Genomic DNA, 24,757 nt, shown 5'->3' on the forward strand with positions numbered 1-24,757 from the left:
TGTTACTAACACAATTAAATAATCATTTTTTGTTCTTCCGAGTACTTAGAAAGTATACAATATATATTTTTTGAGTACCGAATCAAGTTACAAATTAAGAGAGGGATTATATCAATAAAATCCAAACCTTAGTCATTGAAATGCTAACAAAAAACATTAATCACTATTCTCTTATTGTATTAATATATGTAAGAAAATATAATATCGGATGTAGTATTAATATGTCAGTAACAATGATAATACAATACAATGCAGTAGCAATAACACAACTGAATACTTGTAATCGGGGCAAAGTTGAAAATTAGAAGAAGAATTTTGTTGAAGCATGTATGAACAGTTTTCTTAAGACAGATTCGACCTCTCATCGGTGCTTTGAGTAACGTTGGACATCTATCTCCCAGGATACAACAACAAACGATCACAGTAGTAGCACAACAACAGTGATCAATCGAACACAATCTTGTCTTTCTCTATCACCAGGAGAAATGAATTTAGAAGGAATTTTTGATATTGATGGTTTTTTATGATATGTTTTTGAAATCTCCTAACTTGGCTTTATATAGAGGAGAAGAAATGAATGAAGAGATTTAGACAGATTTATAAAGAATTCTATTGAAAAATTAATAGATATAAGTGAATAGTGACAATGAGTGAAAAAATGCAATATTAAACCAAGAGATACAATTGTTTAATTTGAGCATCAATTTATCATTCATCACTCAACAATTATTTTCCAACAATCTCCCACATGAATGAAATTGATGGATCAACGAGACTCAAAGACTAAAAAAGGTGATAGGTTCTACGTTTGATATTTACATAGGATAGGTAGGCATCAACCCTTGAACCTTCCATTGTGAAAGTATATTTACTTTACTAGTTGACCAGTAGACCCGATGTCCTTGAACTATTCTGTTGTTTATGTAAACGATGATATTCCTCACGTAAATACCTCCCTGACAAGATTTTTGGTTCTCATGGGTATGTTCATATGGCCGTGAACATCCTCTTCGCTCTACAAGAGCTTAGAGAACTATACCCAATAGTCTCCTTGAAGTGACCCCACTTTACTCTCACAGAGGTGACTTATGTTGTTCGTTTCACCGAAACAGACAACTGTCATTAAAAGCATTGCTTAACCTTTTCCATATTTTAATCATTGTTTTCATCATAGGAATAGACTCGGGATAAAAACCCCCACAGTGACCTCACAAAGTCTATGCAAATAGGTTGTCCCATTGAACTTAGATCTTGAGATCTTTAGTCAACTAGGTTGGGTTTCCTTCACATAGCACCTTAAATATTCATGGGTTTTAGTCACATTCCTTTTGATGTTTTATCAACTTGATCTCGGTTTAACCCTTTGGTTAGCGAATCCACAATGTTATCTTTTGATCTTACAAAATCAATAGAGATAACTCCAATTGAGATCAATTGTCTACCGGTATGGCATCGACGACGCATATGTCTTGACTTACTACTATACATTACATTTTGTGCTCTACCAATTATTTTTAGGTTATCACAACATATGCATATTGTGGGCACAGGCTTTAGCTATTTAGGAATATCCTCTAAAAAGTTTCGTAGCCACTCTGCCTCTTCTCCAGATTTGTCTAGGGCTACAAACTTAGATTCCATTATAGATCTGGTTATAATCGTTTGTCTTGAAGATTTCCATGACACAGCTCCTCCTTCCAATGTGAAAATATAACCACTTGTGCCTTTGGTATCTTGAATATCAGATATCCAACTAGCATCAGAGAATCCTTCTAACACAGTAGGATCTCTGGAATAATGTAATCCATAGTTTTAAGTATATTTGAGATATCTCAGTACCCTCACAATCGCTTTCTAGTGGTTCTCCCTTGGAATGCTTGTGAATCTACATAAACTGCTTATAGTGAAAGCAATATCAGGTCTAGTGCAACTCATAATGTACATTAGACTGCCTATGACTCTTGCATATTCCACTTGGTCAACACTTTCACCTTTGTTTTTGGACATATGTTGACTTATATCTATCGGAGTTCTGGATACACCAAAGTCATCATTGCCAAATTTCTCAAGAATCTTGTCTACGTAGTGTGATTGAATCAATATGAGACATTCAGATAACCTTTTGATTTGGATGCCCAAAATCATGTCAGCAAGTTCTATATCTTTCATTTCAAATCTTGAATTCAACAAGTTTTTGGTACGTTTTACCATTTCATTGTTACTTCCAACAATGAGTATGTCAGCAACATATAAACATAGAATTACATATCCATCAATAGTGGTTTTGACATACACACATTTGTTACACTCATTAACTTTAAATCTATTTGATATCATGACACTGTTAAACTTTTCATGCCACTGGTTTGGTGCTTGCTTAAGTCCATACAAAGACTTCACAAATCTACAGACTTTTCTTTCTTGCTCTAGAGCTACATGACCCTCAGGTTGTTTCATGTAAATCTCCTTATCAAGTTTTCCATTTAGAAAAGTTGTCTTAACTTCCATTTAATGAACTCTTAGATTTCGCAAAGCGACAATAGCAAGTATCATCCTTATAGAAGTTATGCTAGATACAGGAGAAAATGTATCAAAGTAATCAATGCCTTCCTTTTGTCTATAACCTTTTATAACCAATCTGGCCTTGTACTTATATATTGTTCCATCTTCTTTCATTTTTTTTTTGAAAATCCATTTAGAATTTAGTGGTTTAATTCCCTAAGGTAGATCCACTAATTCCTATATATGATTTCTCATCATGGAATCTATTTCACTCTTGATAGCATCTTTCCAAAAAATGCTTTTAGATGAGCATATAGCTTCATTATAAGTTTGAGGTTCAGTCTCTAGCATATAGGTTAGAAAATATGATCCAAAGAACTTTTCCACTATTGCCCTTTTACTTCTTCTTGGCTTTACCTCAACTTCAACTTCTTGTTGAAAGTCTTGACTATCAATAGTCTCTGAAGTTCGTTATTTTGAACTTGACCCATCTTCTCTAGTCTTACAAGGGAACATATTGTCAAAGAATGAGGCGTTTTTATATTCCAATATCATATTCTTGTGAATTTCAGGATTCTTTGATGCATGTACAAGAAATCGAAATGCATTGTTATGGGGTGCATAACCAATGAAAATACAATCTACCGTTTTAAGACCTATTTTCGTTTGCTTCGGCAAAGGAATCATTACCTTTGCAGGACACCCCTACACTTTCAAGTAGTTGTAGGAAGGTTTCCTGCCCTTCCATAATTCGTATGGTGTCTTTTTTTTTTCTTGCGTGGCACTTTATTTAAAAGGTAATTTGTTAATAAAATAGCTTCCTCCCACATGTTTTGTGTCAACCCATAACTTCCTAGAAATGCGTTCATCATTTCCTTTAGGGTTCAATTTTTATGCTCTATTACTCCATTAGATTGAGGAGAGTATGGTGGTGTCACTTCATGAATAATACCATGTTGTGCACAAAATTTACCAAATGGTTCAACATATTCACCACCACGATCACTTCTCACCTTCTTAATTATTTTATTAAGTTGGGTTTCAACTTTCTACTTATAGAGAATAAATTTCTCTATAGCTTCATCTTCGCGTTTAAGCAAATAGACATAGCAAAATTTTGTGCTATCATCAATAAAGGTAGTAAAATATTTATTCCCTCCTTTAGTTTGAATAAACTTTAAATTACAAATATCACTATGTATTCGATCAAGTGATTCAGTATTTCTTTCAACATATTGAAATAAAGACCTTGTTAGTTTTGCCTCAACATACGTTTCACATTTATGATTATAATTAATGTGAAACGAAAGAATGTGCTCTAAGTTAATTAATCTACGTAAAGTATTAGAATTAACATGTCTGAGTCCACCATGCCGTAAATCAAATGACTTAAGCATATAAACAGAAGAAGAAACATCATTCTTATTTACAGTATTAGCTTTTACATAGATAACATTGAGTTTCCACATATCATTTAATACATATCCATTTCCCACAAATGTTCCCCCTTTTGAAAAAATTAACTTTTGGGATTCAACTACCATCCTAAAGTCACGCATACTTAGGAGGGTCCCAGAGACAAGATTCTTGCGTATGTCAGACACACACAACACATTTTGAAGTTTCAACTCTTTGCCAGAAGTCAACTTCAAAATCATAGTGCCTTTGCCCTTGATCTTAGAAGTTGCAGTGTTGCCCATATAAAGTTTCTCCCCTTTCTCACAAGGAACCAACTCAACAAAGGAGTCATTATCACAGCAAATATGACATGTGGCACTAGTATCAAGCCACCATTCTCTTGGATTTGAATTAACCAAGTTGACTTCAAAAATCATAGTTGTACAAGCTCATTTTGCTCGGGCCCAAAAACCCACCTAAACCTACCCAAACCCAACCAAATTAACCTAAACCCGAGCCCAATTACATCAGGCCCAAAGTCTTAGCCCCAATAGTCAAACTAGGGTTTCAATTTTCTGAAACCCTAGCCTACGCTGCAGCCATCGACCCCAACTGCCACCACCTACTCCGCCGCTCCTCTGCCCACTTGCGCCTGCAACGAAATGACAAGCAAAAGATAAGATAAAAAAATCATGTAAAAATGGCTTTAAAGCCAAGTATCATCTCTGTAAATGGGGTTCGGCCCATTTCTTGGAAAAATTAACAAGCAATAAAATTTTAAAGGTGATTTCGCTATTTTGTTTAAGTTATTATTATCATTATTATTTTCTTTCTTTCTTTTTTCCTTTTTTTTATTTTGAAACATAAAAAAAGAGAGAAGCTTTTTACCTTTTTTGCCGTCGCCAGAGCGCTCAGGAGGCCGAGGAGGGGCACCGGGGAGAAGCAGGGATTTTCTTTAGCTTTCGGCCGCCGTATACAGCCAGCACGGTGTCGAACGGCCGGCTCCTCTTGTCGGATTCTGGGCTAAGAGAGAGGGGAAAGAGTATTTTTTTTGTTTTTTTTATAATGGTTGAGGAATGAAGTTTAAAAAAAATTCACTTAAATAGGCCCCCAATACGACGCCGTTTTGGGCAGGCCTCTCAGATGCCAAAACGACATCGTTTTGGCCTAACCCGATCCAGCCGACCCGACCTGTTAGCAAGATCCGCGTGTTTTTGTGGAAGGGTCTATTTGCGCATTCAGCCCTTCCATTTTTTAATCATTTTGCAATCAAGTTTCTTTTAGTTTTTAATTTGGCCTTAGAATTTCTTTCAGATTTCAATCCAATTCACCTTGAAGCTATGCATTTTAGAGGGACGAGATTATTGCCCATTTGGTCCCTCCTTGTTATTCACGCATTCAATGTGGTCCTTCCCCTTTAATTTATTTGCTATTTGACCCCAAATGTTATTTTTTTAATTCAATTTAGCCCTCTACTTATATTTTGATCATTTTATTATTAAAAAATAATAATAAATTACGTTATTATTATTAGTATTATTATTAATATTATTGTTATTATCATTATATTTTCATTTATATTTACTTGTAAATTTTAAATATATGTATCTTAAATACTTTTTTTTGTTGCTTCAAATTTTGTTATATGTATATACATACATACATTTATATATATATGTACATATTTTAATTTTTATAAATATACATATGTATACATATACTTATATATTTTTATATTTTATAACTTATATACATATCTATATATCTATATATCTATATACATTTTTAAATTTTTATGAATATATAAATACATGCTTATATGTTTTTATTATATCCTATGATTCATATATATATATATATGTACACATATACATACATATTTTTAATTTATATCTATACACATACATATCTCTTTACATTTTAGTTGTATTCATTTTCTTTATTGTTATTTACATATTCATTATTATTTTGAAAGAATGTTCTAATTCTATTCGCTTATTTATTTGCAATTATATGATTGATTTATCTTTTACATTTATTTATTTCATTTTTTATGATTGTCCATATTTTTCATACTCGTATTATCGAATTCATTATTGTTTTGTTACAAGTACTAATGTCGTGTTTTATTCCTACTATTTTGTGATTTTATTCGATGCATAAATTATGATTTTTGAATCAATAGCATTCCGTATGTTTAGATTCAAGAAGGTCGTACCCTAACTTATAGGGTTTCAATTTTTCACGATGAATCTAAATACACAAGTCTTTTTTTCAAACCTAAGCTTTAAACGATCTCAGAAATTAAGAAAAGATCAAGTCCTAACTTACTGGACCTGATCCCTTTCTTTTAAAATCCGAGATAGCTAAATATCTTTTAAATAAGCAAATTTTTTTAGCATCCATTCGTGTATCGAGAATTCGAGACATTGTGTCCTAACTTACTGGATATGATTCTTTTTCTCGATTAACATGAAATTTGCCTATTTTCCCAAAAGCATTTCAACATTTTAATACAAGGATCGTATTTTTAAAATTCATCAAAGTTCTCAATTTTCGACATCAAGACATTAGCTAATCAACTAGGTACCAATTTTTGGGCGTTACGAGGGTGCTAATCCTTCCTCGTACGTAACCGACTCTCAAACCCGTTTTCTGAATTTTGTGGACCAAAATCATTGTTTTAATAAAATCAAATCGTTTATTAAAAACAACCACTTTTCAAGGTGATCCGATCACACCTTATCAAAAAGGATTGGTGGCGACTGCCATTTTCGTTTTCGTTTTCACAATCCAAGTCGACCCCGTTTTATCAAAAAAATGGTGTCAACAACAGTGGAAAGATCAAGATCAAATACTTCCTTAGAAATATTTTCCACAACGTTGGCTTCATTTGTTCTAACCCTCTTTGGAAGCTACAATCGGACGACTTGTGTCCTATCTTATTGCAATTAAAACATTTTCCTTGAAATTTTGGCTTCTTGAAGACACCGCCTTTTGGTCCTAGTTGAGACCCAGTCTGAGAATGTTTTCTTTTCTTGGAGTCCTTCTTGACTTCCACTACGTTTGCCTTGGCAAAGTTAGGATTGGTTGCTTTGTTTAGCCTTTTAGCCGCACCTCGATTGCCTTCTTCAATTCGAAGTCTGACAATCAGATCTTCCACTGTCATTTCCTTTCTCTTATGCTTAAGATAGTTCTTGAAGTCATTCCAAGCAGGGGGAAGTTTTCCAATAATGGCTGCCACCTGAAAGGATTCACTTATATTCATCCCTTCTACGAGAATACCATGAATGATCAGTTGGAATTCCTGCACTTGATTTACAACAAATTTAGAATCAACCATTACAAAGTTTAAGAACTTGGCAACTAAGAATTTCTTAGCACCAGCATCTTTAGTTTTGTATTTATGATCCAATGATTCTCATAATTCCTTAGCTGTTTTCTTGATACTGTATACTTCATAAAGTTCATCGGATAAACTGTTTAAAATGTAGTTACGACATAGGAAACCAGAGTTGTTCCATGCTTCGGCAATGTTGAAGGTGGTAATAGTATCTTCCTCATCCTCTCTAAAAATAGGAGGATCATCCTTCAAAAATTTTTTCATATTCAACATGATCAAGTAGAACAACATTTTTTGTTATCATGTTTTAAAATTCTCTCCAGTGAATTTCGGGGGCTTTTCATTCTGATTCATAGTCACAAGTAACGTTTGGCTCGCAACCTGAGCCTGAGTAGCGGCAATCGCCTCAGCTTTTGAATTGGATGAGTTGTTTGACGTATGAGACATTTTTCTATATTCAGATTGAAGAACCAGAATCTGTAAATAAATTAAAATCCGAAACATAGGTATAAACCAATCTTAAATAAGTTACGATGGTAATCTGTACACCTTAGGTTAAAATTACAACAAATGATTTGTCTTAAGATTGTAAATAATTTTTTTTTCATTCATTGTCTCTATTATCTTATATCTATTAATTTTTTGACAATATATATTATTACTTCGATTCCATATAAAATAAATAAAGATTAGATATATAGATAGATTTTATACATGTAAAAGTATCTGAGAAGCCCTTGTATTTAGGGGTGTATTATATTTCGATCATTTTATCGAAAAATAGGTAAATTAATTTTTATACATTTCGAAACGTGAAAAATAATTCCTCCATTAAATTTTATCTATTAAATGATGATGTGGAACATTAAATCAATGCTAAAAATTATTTTTTATGGCTAAACTATAAAAATGGTCATCCAACTATTTTTTTGTTCTATTTTGATCATCTAACTATTAATTCTTTTAACTTAGTCACTGTATTTTTCGAAATTAAATATTTTAGTCACTCTTAGTTGATGTGGACTTTTTTATTGGCTTAGTAACAAAATTAGCCCTCTAATGTTTACGCATTCTATCAATTTGATCCTAAATATAAAAAAATTTAACAAATTTAGCTCTTAATGTTTACAAAATTTGTCATTTTAGTTATAACTCTAAAAAATTTCAATAAATGTAATCCTCAACATTTACAAAATCTATCAATTTAGTCCTAACTCTAAAAATTAAAAAAATACATATATATTTTTAAAAAATGTAAAATCGATACAATGACCATGAATTGTGAGCAGATTCAAGCTTTTAGCCCGACTTTGCCCAAAGTCCACCGGTAGAATCTTCTTCCCAAAGTTTATCTTGTTTCGAATATTGTTTTACTTCAAAGGGTGATTTTGAAATTTTTATGGTATTTTATTCACAAGAGCCGATATAAGAAGTGTGTGTACCAAAGCTGGAATGTACGCTATTCAGTCTCGAAGAAAAATGGTGAAAGCAAAAGATTTCCTTGATGCAGTGAACAAAGTCATAAAAAGATATAAAAAAAACATGGTTTACAATTAAACCCAGAAATTGGTGAGAACATTTTTATTTGTAGTTCCCAAACTCCTATAACACATGCATTTGATTCTATCACAATATATATTCACCGTTTTTAAAATTGTTTTTGAGTTGTTTAAATGGGAATTGAATATATTTTTTATTTTTAGAGTTAGGACTAAATTGATAGATTTTTGTAAATATTGAAGGCTAAATTTATTGAATTTTTAGAATTAGAACCAAAACGACAAATTTTGTAAACATTGAAGGTTAAATTTGTTGAATTTTTATATTTAGGATTAAATTGATAGAATGTGTAAATATTAAAGGGATAATTTTATTACCAGACCAATAAATAAAACCCACATCAGTTCAGAGTAATTAAAATATTTAATTTCGAAAAGTTTAATGACTAAACTGAAAAAATTAATAGTTGGATGATCAAAATAAAACGAAAGGAACTATTTTTATAGTTTACTTATAAAAAAAATAATGTTCAGAATAGATTTAAGGTTGTATGTAATTATTTAAGAATAAAATATAATGGATGGGCTAATACACATTTTAAAAAGTTTAAAGACTAATTTATCTATTTTTTAATGGAGGGTCGAAATGCAATCCACCCTAAATACAGAGACTTCTCCGATACTTTTACCATATTACATATAATAAATTAATAAACGTTACGGTTGGCGGCCAAAATACCAAAAAAGCTAATTTTTTTAAATTTACCGAAATGGGCCCAATATTTTATTATTTACCAGAATGGGCCATTTTCCCTTTAAATTGTGTCCACGTCAGTGCGATGTCAGGGGATATGTCAGCAAATCGCATCCACGTCAGCGCGATTTGCTGACATGGGAACAAAGCGCGGCCTTGAAAGCGCGATTTGTGTCCATGTCAGCAAAGCGCGCTGACGTGGACGCAATTTCGCGGTGTTTCCCACGTTAGGTTTTTTAGGGTTTCTCGAAGTTTTAGGGCTTCGGAAAGAAATTAATTAATTAATTAAAATTAAATTACGTGGACGCGAAGAATTTGTGAAATCGCGCCCTCCTAGACGCGCTTTTGCTACAGTTGGTCCTGGAAGAAATAATTTCGAATTAACGTTTCTGAGCAAATAGTATAAAATCGCTTCTACTAGGATGCTTTATGAGAAGAATTTGTTAAATCGTGCCCACGTGGACGCGCTTTTCCTACAGTAGGTCCTGAAAAAATTATTTCGAGTTGACGTTTCTGAGCAAATAGTATAAAAAACGCTTTAAGCAGGATGCTATTTGAGAAGAATTTCTGAAATCGTGCCCTCGTGGACGCGCTTTTGCTACAGTTGGTCTTGAAAGAACTAATTTCGAGTTGACGTTTCTGAGCAAATAGTATAAAATCGCTTCTACCAGGATGCTTTATGAGAAGAATTTGTGAAATCGCGCTCACATGGACACGCTTTTGCTACAGTAGCATGTTTGGGCTGAGGCTATAAATGAGGCAAAAAAATATTCTCAGAATGCATAAGTAACAACAGAAACAATTTAGAGAGACTAAGAAGGTTAGAGTTTCAAATATGAGTGAATGTATTAGTACTGTTATTTACTACGATTGTGAGGTTTGCCACACTGAGAATGGTGTTGTTTTTTTGTCGAAGAATACGGTGCGACTGGTTTTTAACCAGAACATAGATTTGACAGAACTTCGTAAAAGAATTAGGCGTAAAATTTTCGAAACGACGCCAATGAAAGTTCTGTCTATCACGTATCGATTTTGTTCTTCTGTTGATCCGATAACATATGACTCGTTCGACATAAAAGGTGCTCGTAGCTTGGAGGCAATGATGCAGTAAGGTAGTTCAAGAAATTAACAAGGCCAAGGTGAGGGCAAACGCCATGCACACAGTGTGTCACGATTGAGACAATTTATGGTTTCGCGTGACAGAATTTGACAGACTGCACCAAGGTGTTGTTGGCGGGCAGTATCGTGTACACTTGCGAAATAGGACTTGTGACTGTGGGATGTTTGATGCACTTCGTTATCCATGCGCTCATGTTATTGTAGCTTGTCAGAATCTCCATCTGGATCTGATGAGCTATGTGGACGAAGTGTACAAATTAGAAAACATGTACAACGTCTGGAGACACATTTTCTCACCGGTCCCAGATGAACGTAAGTGGCCGTACGTATCTCTTGCTCCTTTTAAGTTGTTATTGGATAGAGAATTGCGTCATAAACCAAAGGGTCGACCTTGCTCGACTAGAATACGTAACAATATGGATATCCGAGAAATAGCTAGTCAATAGAAGTTGTGCGGATGGTGTAGGAATCCAGGCCATACAAGCCGATCATGCCCTAATCGGAATAGTTGAATGTAATTGTAAATAAATTATATTTTTTCAATTATTTATTGATAATTGTATTAATTGTTAGTAACAGTCAAAACATTTTTTCAAATCTAACATTATGTGAATGTAAAAATATTAACTGATAATTGTATTAATGGTTAGTAGAATTCTCAAATAATATCAAAATATTCAAAATATTCAAAATATTTGTACAAATTAATTAAGCTCATGTTATTACATCAAATAATATCAAAATAAATCAAAAAAAATTCTATTTTATTACATCAAATAAACTTCTATTTTATTACATCAAATAATATCAAAATAACTCAAAAAAATTCTATTTAATTACATAAAATAATATCAAAATATTCAAAATATTTGTACAAATAAATTTAAATACGACAATCAATGTCTATGCCCGGGGGATTCAGTGCCACATGGCGGCCGTCGACGGTTACGCGCTGGATTCCTCATTTGTCTAGCTTCCGGCGGCGGTTGTTGTTCCTCCGACGGGGATTCTGGTTCTTCCGGTACGGCATCTGGTTGTCGGACTTGGGACGATGATCCACCTTCAAAGAGTAGTGTATGTGGAAGTGTTTGCATCACGAACGGTGACGGTGTTTGAAACCCATACGTTGGTGGGGATTGGTAAAAAGGAGAGCTCCCCGACAGCCCCTCTTGCGATCCCTCGTGGCCGCTGGCCTATACATCGGCGGTCCACTCGGCATAACAGGAAATGGAGCTGAACCGGGCATTTTGCTCTAACCTGCCATAGGACTCGAAAAAGGATACATATAAGGGTTATGATACATATAAGGGCTAGGAAACACATCTGGCATCATCTGAAAAGGCGGTTGCGTGGGTATCATCGGTTGAACTGCTGCGTCGGGTGACTGTGTCGGTGATCTCGTTGGGCCTGGTAAATGATGGAAATATCAATTTTATTTAATACTTACATGTGCTTCCGACTGTTGGTCTAATAGAATCCGTATATCTTCAAATTTCGTAGGTAATCGAGCATGACTTGCCGGATGGTTCCACCTAATTAAATAAACTTTTAGCTTACTTTTATTTTTAAATATCTACATAATAATTGTAAACTCTAAAATAAAATTTACCTCGTTATGAGTGGGAATGTATATGGGTGGTCTACTCGAGGACGTAGAAATGGAAAGCGAAACTGTGCCCATGACTGCAGTAGTGACAGGCAGCCTCCGATTTTTGCTCTCCTCGGTCGCATCGCCCCGCACATCTCCCAATATAATGTGGCCAAGACGGCAGGCCCTCAACTCAATTCACCGGCTACTCTAAAATCAACGAGTTTCAGCAGCTATCTTAGATGTACGCGGGTCCGTGACAAGTCTGACATCAGATAACCTCCAATTAACTAAAGAAAGTATGCCCGAGCATATCAGATTCTTTCTATTTCGGTTGAATCTTCATCCAGATTCGGGAATGTGTCTCGCAACCAGCCCATCTCGATCTTACCTCCGTCCATTTTCTTCGGAATAGCGCCCAGAAGCTTGTAGCACACCGCTGGCCAATTGCTAGATTGGGCAGACCCCGTGACTGGGTACCCGTCCACTGACAATCCCAATTGCAGGCTGACATCTTCTAAAGTAACAGTGCACTCTCCACATGGAAGATGGAATGTGTGTGTCTCGGGTCTCCACCTCTCGATCAACGCATTGATTAGTTTCGAGTCCACCTTGCATTCTCGACCTACCATCGCCACATGCCAAAAACCCGCTTCCCGCAGGTAGTTCTCTACCAACGGTGATCAAGGAGCATGCATATTCCGGATATTGCATTCCAATACCCGATCTACAGACTTTTATAACAAATAATAAATTAATAATTATCTAAAAATGCATAAATAAAAATTCTTAAATAATATTTAAAAATTATATTTAATGCTTACCATTTTCATTTGTTCCACCGATATGTGATGATTATTAAGACGAGTCAATTCTCCGGCCATTGCTGAAATCATACAAAATTTTACGGTATAAAAAAATTTTAAAAAAATAATTTGTTTAAAAATTATTTAAAAATGAGAATTTAAGAGAAAATTAAGAAGAACTTGAGAGCAAATTGAAATTAAATATGGATTTGAGAGAAATTTTGAAGGAAATTGAGAGGAAATTTGAGAGAGGATTAGTTTGTGAAAAAAATAAAGGGGTGGGGGTATTTATAGTTTTTTTTTACCATTGGGAGGGGGCAACGGTCAAAATTTTGACCGTTGCACTGTTCACGCGCGGGTCAGATCGCGGCCACGTTAGCGCGCTTTACTGACATTGACACAAATCGCACTCCAGAGGACGCGATTTGTTGCCATGTCAGCAAAGCGCGCTGATGTGGCCGCGATTTCCTGGAACGTCTCCTGACATCGCGCTGACGTGAATGCAATTTCGGGGAAAAGAGCCCATTTCGATAAATAATAAAATACTGTGCCCATTTCGATAAATTAAAAAAAAGGCTTTTTTTTGATAAATTACCCATGGTTGGCCACCTTACATTTCCCTCAAATAACATTTTTTTATGACAATAATATTTTTATTTTTCATTTTGCCGTTTATTATCTTTGAAAGTAACTACGAATATTTGCTCTTTTTTTTTTGAAAGAATTTGCTTTTAAGTTATTTTATATAATATTTTATAATATCATTATATTTAATATACATGTTAATTTATTTACTATTTTTAAATTTAGAGTAAAAATATTACTATATTCATACAATTTAAAAATATTCTTTTTTGCCAAAATTTTTAAATATCTAATAAAATTAAATAAGTAAAAATGAAATAATGATGGCTTAATGGAAAAAATGTAAAAGAAATTAATAAGATGGGAATGGGGAACTAGAGCTAGAACGTGTCACAAGCTCATAGGCTTTTACATCTGAAGTGTAGGCCAGTGGGTCCCTTTATTTTTCCATCATAATTATTATATGCATGGACGCCACGTGGATAGCAATGGGAGGTTCCCACACTGGGTCATATCTGAATAACGCGTAGATGATTACCATCATGTATGTTCAACAGCAAAAGAGAACAAAGAACGAACGGCTTAAAGATGAAGGAAATAAAAATAATATTTTTGAGAAAGGTTAAAAATTTTTTAGGTTTGAATTTCGGAGAATTATGATATTAAGGTTTGAATTTATTTTCTAAATTAATCGCTAAATCGTATTAAGATATGAATTTATGTTATAGGCCATATAAAGAGCCCGTGACTAAAGCACACTTTGATTTAGAGACTTAAGAACCATCTACTTAAATCCTGGTTAAATTATAAATTGTTTAGTAAATCGTATTTTTATCAGGAAAATTATCGTAAATCTTGAAAGAATTCTCTATTATAGATGGGAACTAATCTCAACTATTGATGTAATTCGGTCTATACCATTAGATCTAATGGACCTCAACTATAAATATAACCTTCTCCTTCATTTGTATTCATTCTATTATTGAGTTAAAAGAATACTTTTGAGAGTATTCACTTAAACACTTAGTGTGCTATTCTTTTCTTGCGACTTTTCTATTTGAATTAAAGTCTCTTTGTCTTATTGAGTTGCTTTCACTTTATTTTTGGTCCGTCAGATAATTTTCGAAAATATTCTCACTTTTTGAGATTTAGACTAACTTAGATAAATTTAAAATAAAGAAATTGCCTAAGGCCGTGCAGTTTGCCAGAATTAAGTTCTAACTCCGTGACATTAGACAATTGTTCCAATATTGGAGTTTGATTTTTCCCCCTAAGTTAATTCTTAAACCTAGCAATTGTTCCAGTATTGGGACCTAAGCTTTAGGATTTTCCAAGAAATATCAATGACTAACTTAAACAAAATTAAATTCATGTCCCAATGTGACAATAATTATTGATTTTAAGAATTAACTTGGAAAAAAATAAGTTTAAACCTTATATGAAAGTGATTGCCTTTAACCTGAATAAATTTACCATATTATTAACTTTGAAAAGTTTAAGACACTTGTTATTATTATTGTTTTTATATTGGTTTACTTCTTTTAAATAAATTTACTAATTAAGTGGTGTTTATGAAAAATTTTATAAGTGAAATGGTAAAGCATCTTGTAATTTTAAACCGAGATGTAAGCAATGGCGGAGTCTAGTAGAGGTCCAGGCGTTCATGACCCTCCAAAGTTTAAAATTTTTGTAATTTAACTTTTTGTAGATATATTATGGCCCTCCCAAAATTATAAATAACCCCTTAAGGTTTTAGATTTTTTCAATTTCCCCCTTTGTATATATAATATAGCCCTCTCAAAAATAGAGTGTTTATATGTTTAAATCAATTGTTATGTTGGAATATTGATTCTTTTGAATCGATTCTTTATACGTTTAAATCGATTATTATGTTGGAATATTGCTTCTTTTGAATCGATTGTTTATACGTTTAAATCGATTATTATGTTGGAATATTGCTTCTTTTGAATCGATTGTTTATATGTTTAAATCGATTATTATGTTGGAATATTGCTTCTTTTGAATCAATTGTTTATACGTTTAAATCGATTGTTATGTAGCACATATAATTTTAGCTTGACCCCCCAAAATTAACATCTTGACTCTGCCACTAGATTTAAGTTTAAATTTTGGAAATAATATTGTTAAGAGATATAACTATAAATCTCGAAAATAAACCTCGAAAATAAACCGTAAAAAATATAAAAATATAAAAATATAAAAGAAAACATTTTAAAACTTAATTTATATAATAGTTTATTTTTAAATTGTTGTAAAACATTTTTGTAAAATGCTTTTAAAAAGAAAAAAAAGTTGGTTTTTAATTTGATATTCTTACATTTATATCTGGAAATCCATGCAAAAAAAAGTAAAAAGCGTTACTGCCTCCACGTACACACAGGGAAAGCCATCTTCGTCACCTTCACGTCTTCAAACGGTTTCAAAACAGAAAAAGACCAAAATGTTTGCCATTAGTTATTACACTAGTCAGTTTAACTCATTAATCAGGTTTTAATTGAGATAATTAAAAAATTCATATTTTTATAAAGCTAGTTATTTTATGTTTAAGTTTTATATATTAAATTAATAAAAACTTATGTATAACAAAGTTTTACTTTATTTTTGGTTTAAGATTGTAAAAAATTCTCAAATTAAAGAAAAAAAAAGTAATTTAGCCTCAGCTCTTTTTGTTTTTTACTCAATTGGGTACTTGAATTGTCAAGATATATATATCAAAAAGGCCCTTTGACCGTTAACTTTAATAGTTGGTCGTTAAAGTTATCTGCCCTAAATTTTTTCAGTTAAAGTCACTCGTGTCACAACCACAGTACAGCGTAACATGTGACAAAAAATTATAAAAAATAAAAATCAATAAAAGTTATAAAAATTATTAAATTTTAATAAAAATATAATTTAAAATGAAAAAAATTATAAAAATTATAAAAAATTGTAAAATTTTATAAAAAATTTATAAAATGCATCAAAAAGACCCTTTAACCATTAACTTTAACTGTTGACCGTTAAAGTTAACGGCCATATTTTTTCAGTTAAGGCTATCACGTGTCGCAACACGTGTCATGTGACGAAAAATGATAAAAAAATCAATAAAAGTTATAAAAAATTATAAAATGTTTCTTTTGGTACGATAATTCTTTATAAATTTTTTACGAATTTTATATTTCTTTATATTTTTTATAATTTTCATACGACTTTATAATATTTTATAATTTTTCCCTATATTTCTACATTTTTTTTATGATTTTTATAAAATTTTAATTTTTTTTATAATTTCTTACGATTTTTATAATTTTTATAACTTTAATTTATTTTTATTTTTTATCATTCTTTTGCGACATGTCACGTCGTGGTTATAACAATCGATGACTTTAATTGAAAATATTAGCGGTGTTTAACTTTAACGGTCAACTGTTAAAGTTAACGGTCAAATGACCTTTTTGATTTTGACAGTTTAAGTATCCAATTAAGTGCAAAAAAAATGTAGGGACTTAATTGCATTTTTTGAAAAAGTTTAAGAACCTTTTTGATGCATTTTAAAAATTCAAGTACCCAATTGAGTGAAAAAAAAGAATAGGAACTTAATTATTTTTTTTAATTTAAGAACTATTTACATGCCTTTATTTTTCATAAATTTTTAATAAATATCTTTTTAAACTAAGTTTTTTTATCCTAATTGTGGGTATGTCATGATCACCCACGATTGTAGGTTAGAAATACCATGTAAAAATATATGTATAAAAATTTTACATTAAAATAAAGTCAAAAGCTAAAAATTTAAAATTCATATGCTCTAACGTTATTATTTTACTTAAAAATAAAAAGAGAAAAATATATTTGTACTTAGAGGTAATAATGAGTCAGGTCGGGTCATAATAGAATTTTAAACTCATTTTCAGGCCTAAGATTGATCTAATAAAAAAAATAAGCTTAAAATTTTGTCCAAGCCCGATACAAATAAAAAATGCTAAAACTCAATACTGACCCACCCATATTAATTTTTTATATTATTATTTTTATATAAAAATAAATTTAAAAAAATATAATACATCAAATATATTGGAAAAATTAAAATAAATGTTTCCCAACAAATTAAAAATAAATTAAAAAATATTTATACTTAAATGACACTAAGATAAATGCAACTTAGCAAGCAAATATATTTAAAATAGTAGTAAAATTAACAATAAAATAAGAGTTATACAATATTTAAACAATAACAACAAAATAATAACAATATAATAGCGAAACCACACCAAAACTGTCGAAACCATTTTTTTGAAAAACAAAATTTTTAGGTCGTCGACTTCAAAAAAAAATGAAAATTTTGGAGTCGTCACCAATCTTTTATTGAGGTGTGATTGGATCACCTAAAATGATTTTAGTCTACGAATTTTAAAAAAATGGGTCCGGGAGTCAGTTACGTACGAGGAAGGATTAGCACTCTCGTACCGCCCAAAATTGGTACCTAATTAATTAGTGTCTTAAGGTCGAAAATTTTAAAAATATAATCTTTAAAAACTTAAAATGTTACGTATTAAGACCATTATCGTTTCAGAGAAAGAAAATACCACACCCAATGCGTTAGGGCACGGCATTCTAATTTTTCCCAAAATGAATTAAGCCAAAATACTCGTGTTAAAAAAAATTTAAAAGAATATCCATTGATTCAAGATTTAAGAAATCGCGGCCCAATACGTTAGGGCACAATTTCTTTAAAATCCCAAACTCGGAATATTTCCTTTATTATTTTTTTTAGAAAAAAATCTTCATTTCGAGAAATCAATATGTCACATCCAATACGTTAGGACACAACGTGTTGAATTCCCAACAATGAACTCTTATTTTTGATTAAGAGAATATCCATTTATTCAAGATTTAAGAAATCGCAGCCCAATACGTTAGGGCACAATTCCTTTAAAATCCCAAACTTGGAATATTTCCTTTATTATTTTTAGGAAAAATCTTCATTTCGAGAAATCAATGCGTCACATCCAATACGTTAGGACACAACGTGTTAAATTCCCAATAATGAACTCTTATTTTTGATTAAAGAAGAATACTTGAATGTCAGATTTAACGAAGAAAATTGGAACCCAATACGTTAGGGCTCAATCTTCTTGAAAATCCTAAATACAAGCATTATCTCCATTGAAAAAAAAAATTGATTTTAAAAAATTGAGTAAAAAAATGTAATGTTATGCGACTTTAAATATATAATGCAATAGTAAATATCACAATAGCATAGAAATAATACAAATATATAAACAAATAAATACAATAATGGCATGCAAAATATCAAATAAATGGGCAAGATAATAATAAAAAATATGCAAACATAAATTGATAAGCGAATAATTAAAATAAATAACAAAAGGTGCATACAAGTACACATAAAAATATATAGGTTTGAAATAAATAATATCAAAGATAATTAAATTAATAAAACAAGAATATATATACAAGTATACAAAAAAATAATTTCAAAAAAAATAAATACGTGCCCCTTTTTAAAAAAAACGTATATATAATAATAATTACATATAAGAATTATAAGATAAGATAAAAACAACTGCATTATTAAAAAATATTGATTTTTTAAAGAAAATATGAAAAAGGGACTAAATTGGATTCTAAATAAAAAATAGGGTAAATCCGCAAATAAATAAAGTCTGGAGGATTAAATTGAACGCGCGAATTACATAGAGGGGCTGGAAGGGGAATTTTCCCTTCTCCTCTAAAACGGCGCCGTTCAACTGGATTAAATTAGAATTTAAAATAAATTAAAGGTCAAATTTAAAATAATAAAAAAACCTAATTAGAAATATATTAAAAGGCGGAGGGGCTAAAGATGAAATTTTCCCCTCCAAATAAAACGCGCGGATCCTGGATTCGGATCGGGTCGACGCGCGGATCCCACCCCCCATTCAAACGGCGCTGTTTTGATTGGCGTATTTAAGCCAAATTTTAATAAAAAATTTCATTTTTATTCTTTAAAAAAAAATTAAAAAAATCTCTCAAATTCTCCCTTCTCCTCCAGGCACCGGTCCCCTAGTCCGACCATCGGCCGGTCACCAGCCACCGCGTCGGCCACCGATCTCCGGCGCCAGCACCGCCGTATATGGTGACCGGAAAAGGAAAAATTCCCTATTCGTCCCTCCCAACCTATCCAGGTACAGATCGGGGCTCAAATCCTTTGGAAACCGACAAAAAAAACAGAAAGAAGTTAGAAGCCTTTCGACTTCCGACCGTCTGTCCTCGGAGACGAACCTCAGCCTTCCAGCGGCGCGACAGACCCTAATGTTGGTGCGTTTCTCTCCTTTATTTTATTTTGTAAAAGTATATAAACAAACAATAATAAATAAATAAATAAATAACAGAATAAAAAAAACAACCTTAGATTTCGTTGTTTCTCTCTGTCTGTGTAGTAAAAAATAGTGCTTTTTTATTAATTTCGAAATCCGGCCCCCATTACAGTATGCTCAATGGCCTCTTATAGCCGTATGAAACAAATCTAAAAAGGAAAGAAATCTGTTCTTGATTTGATTTACAAATATTGTTGATTCCCTTTCCATTTTCGTTTTTTCTTGCTATGCAGGTAAATCCATGGGGATTCGGCCAAGATTGGAGTTGCGGCGCTGTTGAGGATTAGAAACCCTAGGGTTTCTGGCGATTTTGGGCCACCGTACATTTAGTTTATTTCGGTTTGGGCCTTGTGGCCCGTTTGTAATTGGACTGTTTATTTGGGCCTTTTTACCCTGGCCAAAATCGGGTATTATAAAAACAGTAGCAAAAAGCAATAGTTTTTTTTTTGTAAATTCGAGCTGACCCAGGACAAAAAAGGTTTACCTGAGGTCAGACTCATTTAGAAAACGGACATTGAGTTTTTGTCCAAGCCCATTTTTCGAATTTATATTTTTCTCAAATCCTCTTAGTTTTTGGGCAGACCTTTGAGCCCGACCCATGATCAGATTTATGTGTACTAATATTTGCTTCTTTGTAGAGATTAGAGATTTCAAAATTATATTGATATCCGGTTAATTTATAACAAAAATTCAATTTAAAACTATAATTAATATTAACAATATATATTGAAAGTAAGTTAAAAATATAAAATCCTGGATCGTCAGCGTGACGCCGCGTGAACGCAATGGGAACAAATAGTCCACAAAAAAGAAATCAATAATAATATTTAAAAAGTGAAAAGAAATAAAAAAGAGATAAAAGAGTTTACGCGTAGACAGATAGAGACGGAGAGAGAGAGAGAGAGAGAGAGAGAGACTGTTGTGTTGGTAAGCGAAAAAGAATGAGAGGAATTTAAGGGCAAATATATATATATTTGTGTAAAGCCTCGATTTTTTTCTAATTTAGTTTAATTAATTTAATATAATTATTGAATACTATGTTTTTGAAAAACCTATAGTTTTCATTTTCTTGAATCTGAAGGAATAATAAAAAGGCTCCACTTTGACACCTAAGCTCTTTACAAATCTATCGATCTTTCTCCTGTTTTTTTCTTAATTTTTTAAAATTTTATTTTTTGGTTGAGGTTTCTTCAGGGTTTCTTCTTCTCTATGGTTCACACTTGTTGTGTTCACACCATATCCACATAAATCTTTCCTGGTTTTTTTTTGTCTCTATCTTTTTCTTTCTTTTTTCCTTTTCTGGATCAGCAATCTTTTGTTGGGTGCAAAAGAAAAAAAAACTTAATAATTTCAGGGGATTTGTCTGGTTTTGCGTTTAATAGTTGTTTATGGAGGGACATCATCGCCATCATCATCATCATCAGCAGCAACATCTGCAGCAACAACAACAGCCTGTAAGTGTCAACGTTGAAGCTGATAGGTTTCCTCAATGGAGTGTTCAAGAGACAAAGGATTTTTTAATGATCAGAGCAGAGCTGGATCAAAGTTTCATGGAGACCAAAAGGAACAAGCTGCTTTGGGAAGTTATCTCCACCAGGATGAGGGAAAAAGGTTATAATCGAAGCGCTGAACAGTGCAAGTGCAAGTGGAAAAACCTCTTTACTCGTTACAAGGTACCAAATATTCGATTTACTATTCAACCCTTTTTCTTTTTATTTCCCTGTTTTTGTTTTTAGCTTGAATGAAAAAGTAAAACCCTATTCAGGGATGTGGAACGGTTGACGCAGAAACTGTGCGGCAACAGTTCCCGTTTTACGACGAGTTGCAGGCTATATTCACGGCGAGGATGCAAAGTGTTCTATGTTCGGAAAGTGAAGGCGGAGGAGCTACCGGGTCAAAAAAAAAGGCAGCACAGGCGCAGCTATCTTCCGACGAGGAAGACGATACGGAGGAAAACGAGTACAGCTTTAGGAAGAAGAAGAAAGGGAAAACTGGTGGTGGGAGTAGTAGTAAGAGCGGCAGCATTAATATAAAGGAAATGTTAGAGGACTTCATGAGACAACAGTTGCAGATGGAAATGCAATGGAGGGAAGCTTTGGAGTCGAGAGAAAACGAGAGGCGGATGAAGGAAATGGAGTGGAGGCAAACCATGGAAGTCCTTGAAAACGAGAGGATAATGATGGAGAGAAGGTGGAGGGAAAGGGAAGAACAAAGGAGAATAAGGGAAGAAGCTAGGGCTGAGAAGAGAGATGCTCTCATTACTGCACTTTTAAACAAGCTTAGAAGAGAAGATCAAATGTAGTGCAACTCCCAAAGATTCACTCGAGTCTCCCCAGCAGTCTCATTTTATGGATGACCTGTAAGTATTGTGTATTGAAATACTAATTACTAACGATTCAGGTCACTTGTTTAATTTTCATGTTTTTCTGGGAAGAGGAAGCTTTTCTTTTTTATAGATATTTTTAATTAGTTTCTTCTTCATTTGGCATTCTTTTTTTTATCATTATTAAGAGGCGACCATGAACAAAAAAGGCTCCAAGGTCTAGATATATGTTGGTGGTAGTTGAAGAAATTAAAACAATTAATCTACAGCAATCGATCCACAAACGATAGTGTTTCCAGGTAATGCTTATCAAAGTGAATATTCTATCTATATATGGAACAAATATACATAGATTTGTAGTGGACACTGTTGAAAATGCTCCATTATTCTTGTTAATGCCTCTCAACTTCTTCAAAGTGTGGCACCTTTCACTTACATATATATCTGCATGTCTACATTCATACATATATATATACATGCACATTCATGAACGCATGTGTGGGAGCTTCAGCAGCTAGATTTTCATTTTTCTTACAATAAGAATTTGTTTCATGGGTTTCCATCAACCCTAAAGTTGTTTGAAGGATATTAGTACTTTTTGAATTACATTAATATCGACCTTAGGGATGTCAAAACATGTGGTTGACTTTCTTGGATTAGATGCCTGGTGCCTTGTGCATTTTCTGATGTATTACATATATATAGATATACACATATGAACCATACTCTCTAGATTGTATTCCCACTACACAAACTAAAAGATGTCATTGAAAAAGATGAAAGGCTCCTATCTTAATGGAGAGTAGGTGGAGATGGAATGAGTCTTACTCATTAAATAAAGTTTTAAATTCAATTTTTGTGAAAAAAAAGAAAGTTGAGACACCTTTGCTTCTGTTTAAGAATTTGATGTTTCAGTTCTGAATTTAATTGAAATTTAGTATAGTTATCAGATATCGAATAGTCTTGATTTTTAACACGAATGATTTTTATATACCAGTATTACCTAGCTAGCTCAACTTAGAAGCTATATTTCATTTAATTAATGGCACATATAATAATTAATAATATATCATTTATGTGGATTAGTCATCAGCCCCAATATCTTTTTATGTTCATACTTGTTCATATTTGTCACTATGAGAATAATTCAATACCTTTCTTACTGTTCTATTTATTTCTGTGAACCTAAATTTAAGTTTTATTTTGTTTATATGTGTATATATATAGATATGGATTAAGCATATCCCTTAACTATATTATCCATATAGATTTGGATGATTCTTAAATCTAACCAACTCAATCAAGGAAAAAAAACCTTGGAGTTTAATTTCTTTATCTCCTTTCATTTCACATGGTATTTTATGCATTTGGGATTAATACTATATATATATATAGACATGATGATATTAGGAATCTTGTACAATAATTAACTTTATGAGAGATTTCACTTTCAAGGAGTTAAAAATATCTGGTGTTAGTGGTAAGATGATAACAAAAGGATCATGTGGGGGTATGTTATGTGCATCCTAGCTATCTAATTAAGCACCTTCAAACAAGAAACAAAGGACTCAAGATTGATGTCCATGCATACTCAAAATATGAAAAGATATATATAAATAAAAAAGTTTTCTGTTGCTATATCTGAAAAGTGAACTTTGTGAATAATGTTTCATATGTTTGTGACAAGTAGGGTCTCTCATAGATTTCTTACTTTTACTCCCTTTTTCACTAACCTTTTCTTTTACTTTATATGATTCATGGGTAATCGATAATATTAACAACTTGTTATAATTGGGTTCCCCTCCATTTTTCCCATAATATTTTTTTTCATTTTGTGCGAGAGAAATTAAATATCAAGTGGTTTTGCCATTGATTGGTGTGTGTAGATGAGGTTGCAGGGTGGCACTAGTTTTTGTCCCTTACCTGCATGGCTTTTTTCATCATCAACTGGCAGAGGAAGATGGGTTTGGTTTTGTTTCAAGTAATTCTACTGTTTGCCTTGACTATGTAATCTGATTTCATTTTTTCACTTACGGTCAAATCATTGGTAGCTGCTGGTTTACATATTTGTATGTCTTCTGTTTCATAAACGGGTAAAAGTATAGTGACAGCCTGGATTACATTTCAAAAAAAGGTAAATTAGTTTTTTTAATTAGGTCAAAGAGTAAATTGATTTTTTTGTTAAAAATTTTATTCATTTTTACTATTAAAAACTAATTTTTATATATCAACATGAGATATACGTGGCAGCCACATATTATTGTTTGATTCTTCCGTATAAATAGATAAAATATTTAACAAAAAGAATTAATTTACTTTTTGATCTAATATACAAATACCCAAAGAATAAAATGCAATTTAACCTCTACTATACATTTTCATTACAACGTATAACGTTATAAACCGTGTTTATGGAATTCACCGACATGTCTAAAATATTTATTGATTTGAACAAAAAGG

The 24,757-nt window shown here is 32.3% G+C and overlaps 1 protein-coding gene across 5 annotated transcripts; it reads left to right on the top strand.

The window, feature by feature from the left end:
* The first annotated feature begins 20,987 nt into the window (after positions 1-20,987).
* On the top strand, positions 20,988-24,449 carry LOC107899541 (trihelix transcription factor GT-3b). Of its 5 annotated transcripts, XR_001684722.2 has the most exons (4): positions 20,989-21,647; positions 21,740-22,333; positions 22,486-22,596; positions 24,184-24,449. XR_001684722.2 is itself a non-coding variant. In XM_016825289.2 (2 exons), exons 1-2 carry the CDS (start codon positions 21,363-21,365, stop codon positions 22,274-22,276), a joined length of 822 nt encoding a protein of 273 aa, XP_016680778.1. In that variant the 5' UTR covers positions 20,990-21,362; the 3' UTR covers positions 22,277-24,449. The 5 variants fall into 5 exon arrangements, 1 of the variants encoding a protein (XP_016680778.1); XR_005911873.1 differs by lacking the exon at positions 22,486-22,596 and having other exon boundaries at positions 20,988-21,647; XR_001684720.2 differs by having other exon boundaries at positions 22,486-24,449.
* The last annotated feature ends 308 nt before the right edge of the window (positions 24,450-24,757 follow it).

This window comes from Gossypium hirsutum, chromosome D04 (assembly GCF_007990345.1).
Source record: "Gossypium hirsutum isolate 1008001.06 chromosome D04, Gossypium_hirsutum_v2.1, whole genome shotgun sequence".
Lineage (NCBI taxonomy): Eukaryota > Viridiplantae > Streptophyta > Magnoliopsida > Malvales > Malvaceae > Gossypium > Gossypium hirsutum.

Coding starts and splice junctions, on each gene's coding strand:
- LOC107899541 (XM_016825289.2), top strand. CDS start 21,363: ATGGAGGGACATCATCGCCATCATCATCATCATCAGCAGCAACATCTG. Junction 21,648..21,739: donor ACCTCTTTACTCGTTACAAG/GTACCAAATATT, acceptor AACCCTATTCAG/GGATGTGGAACGGTTGACGC.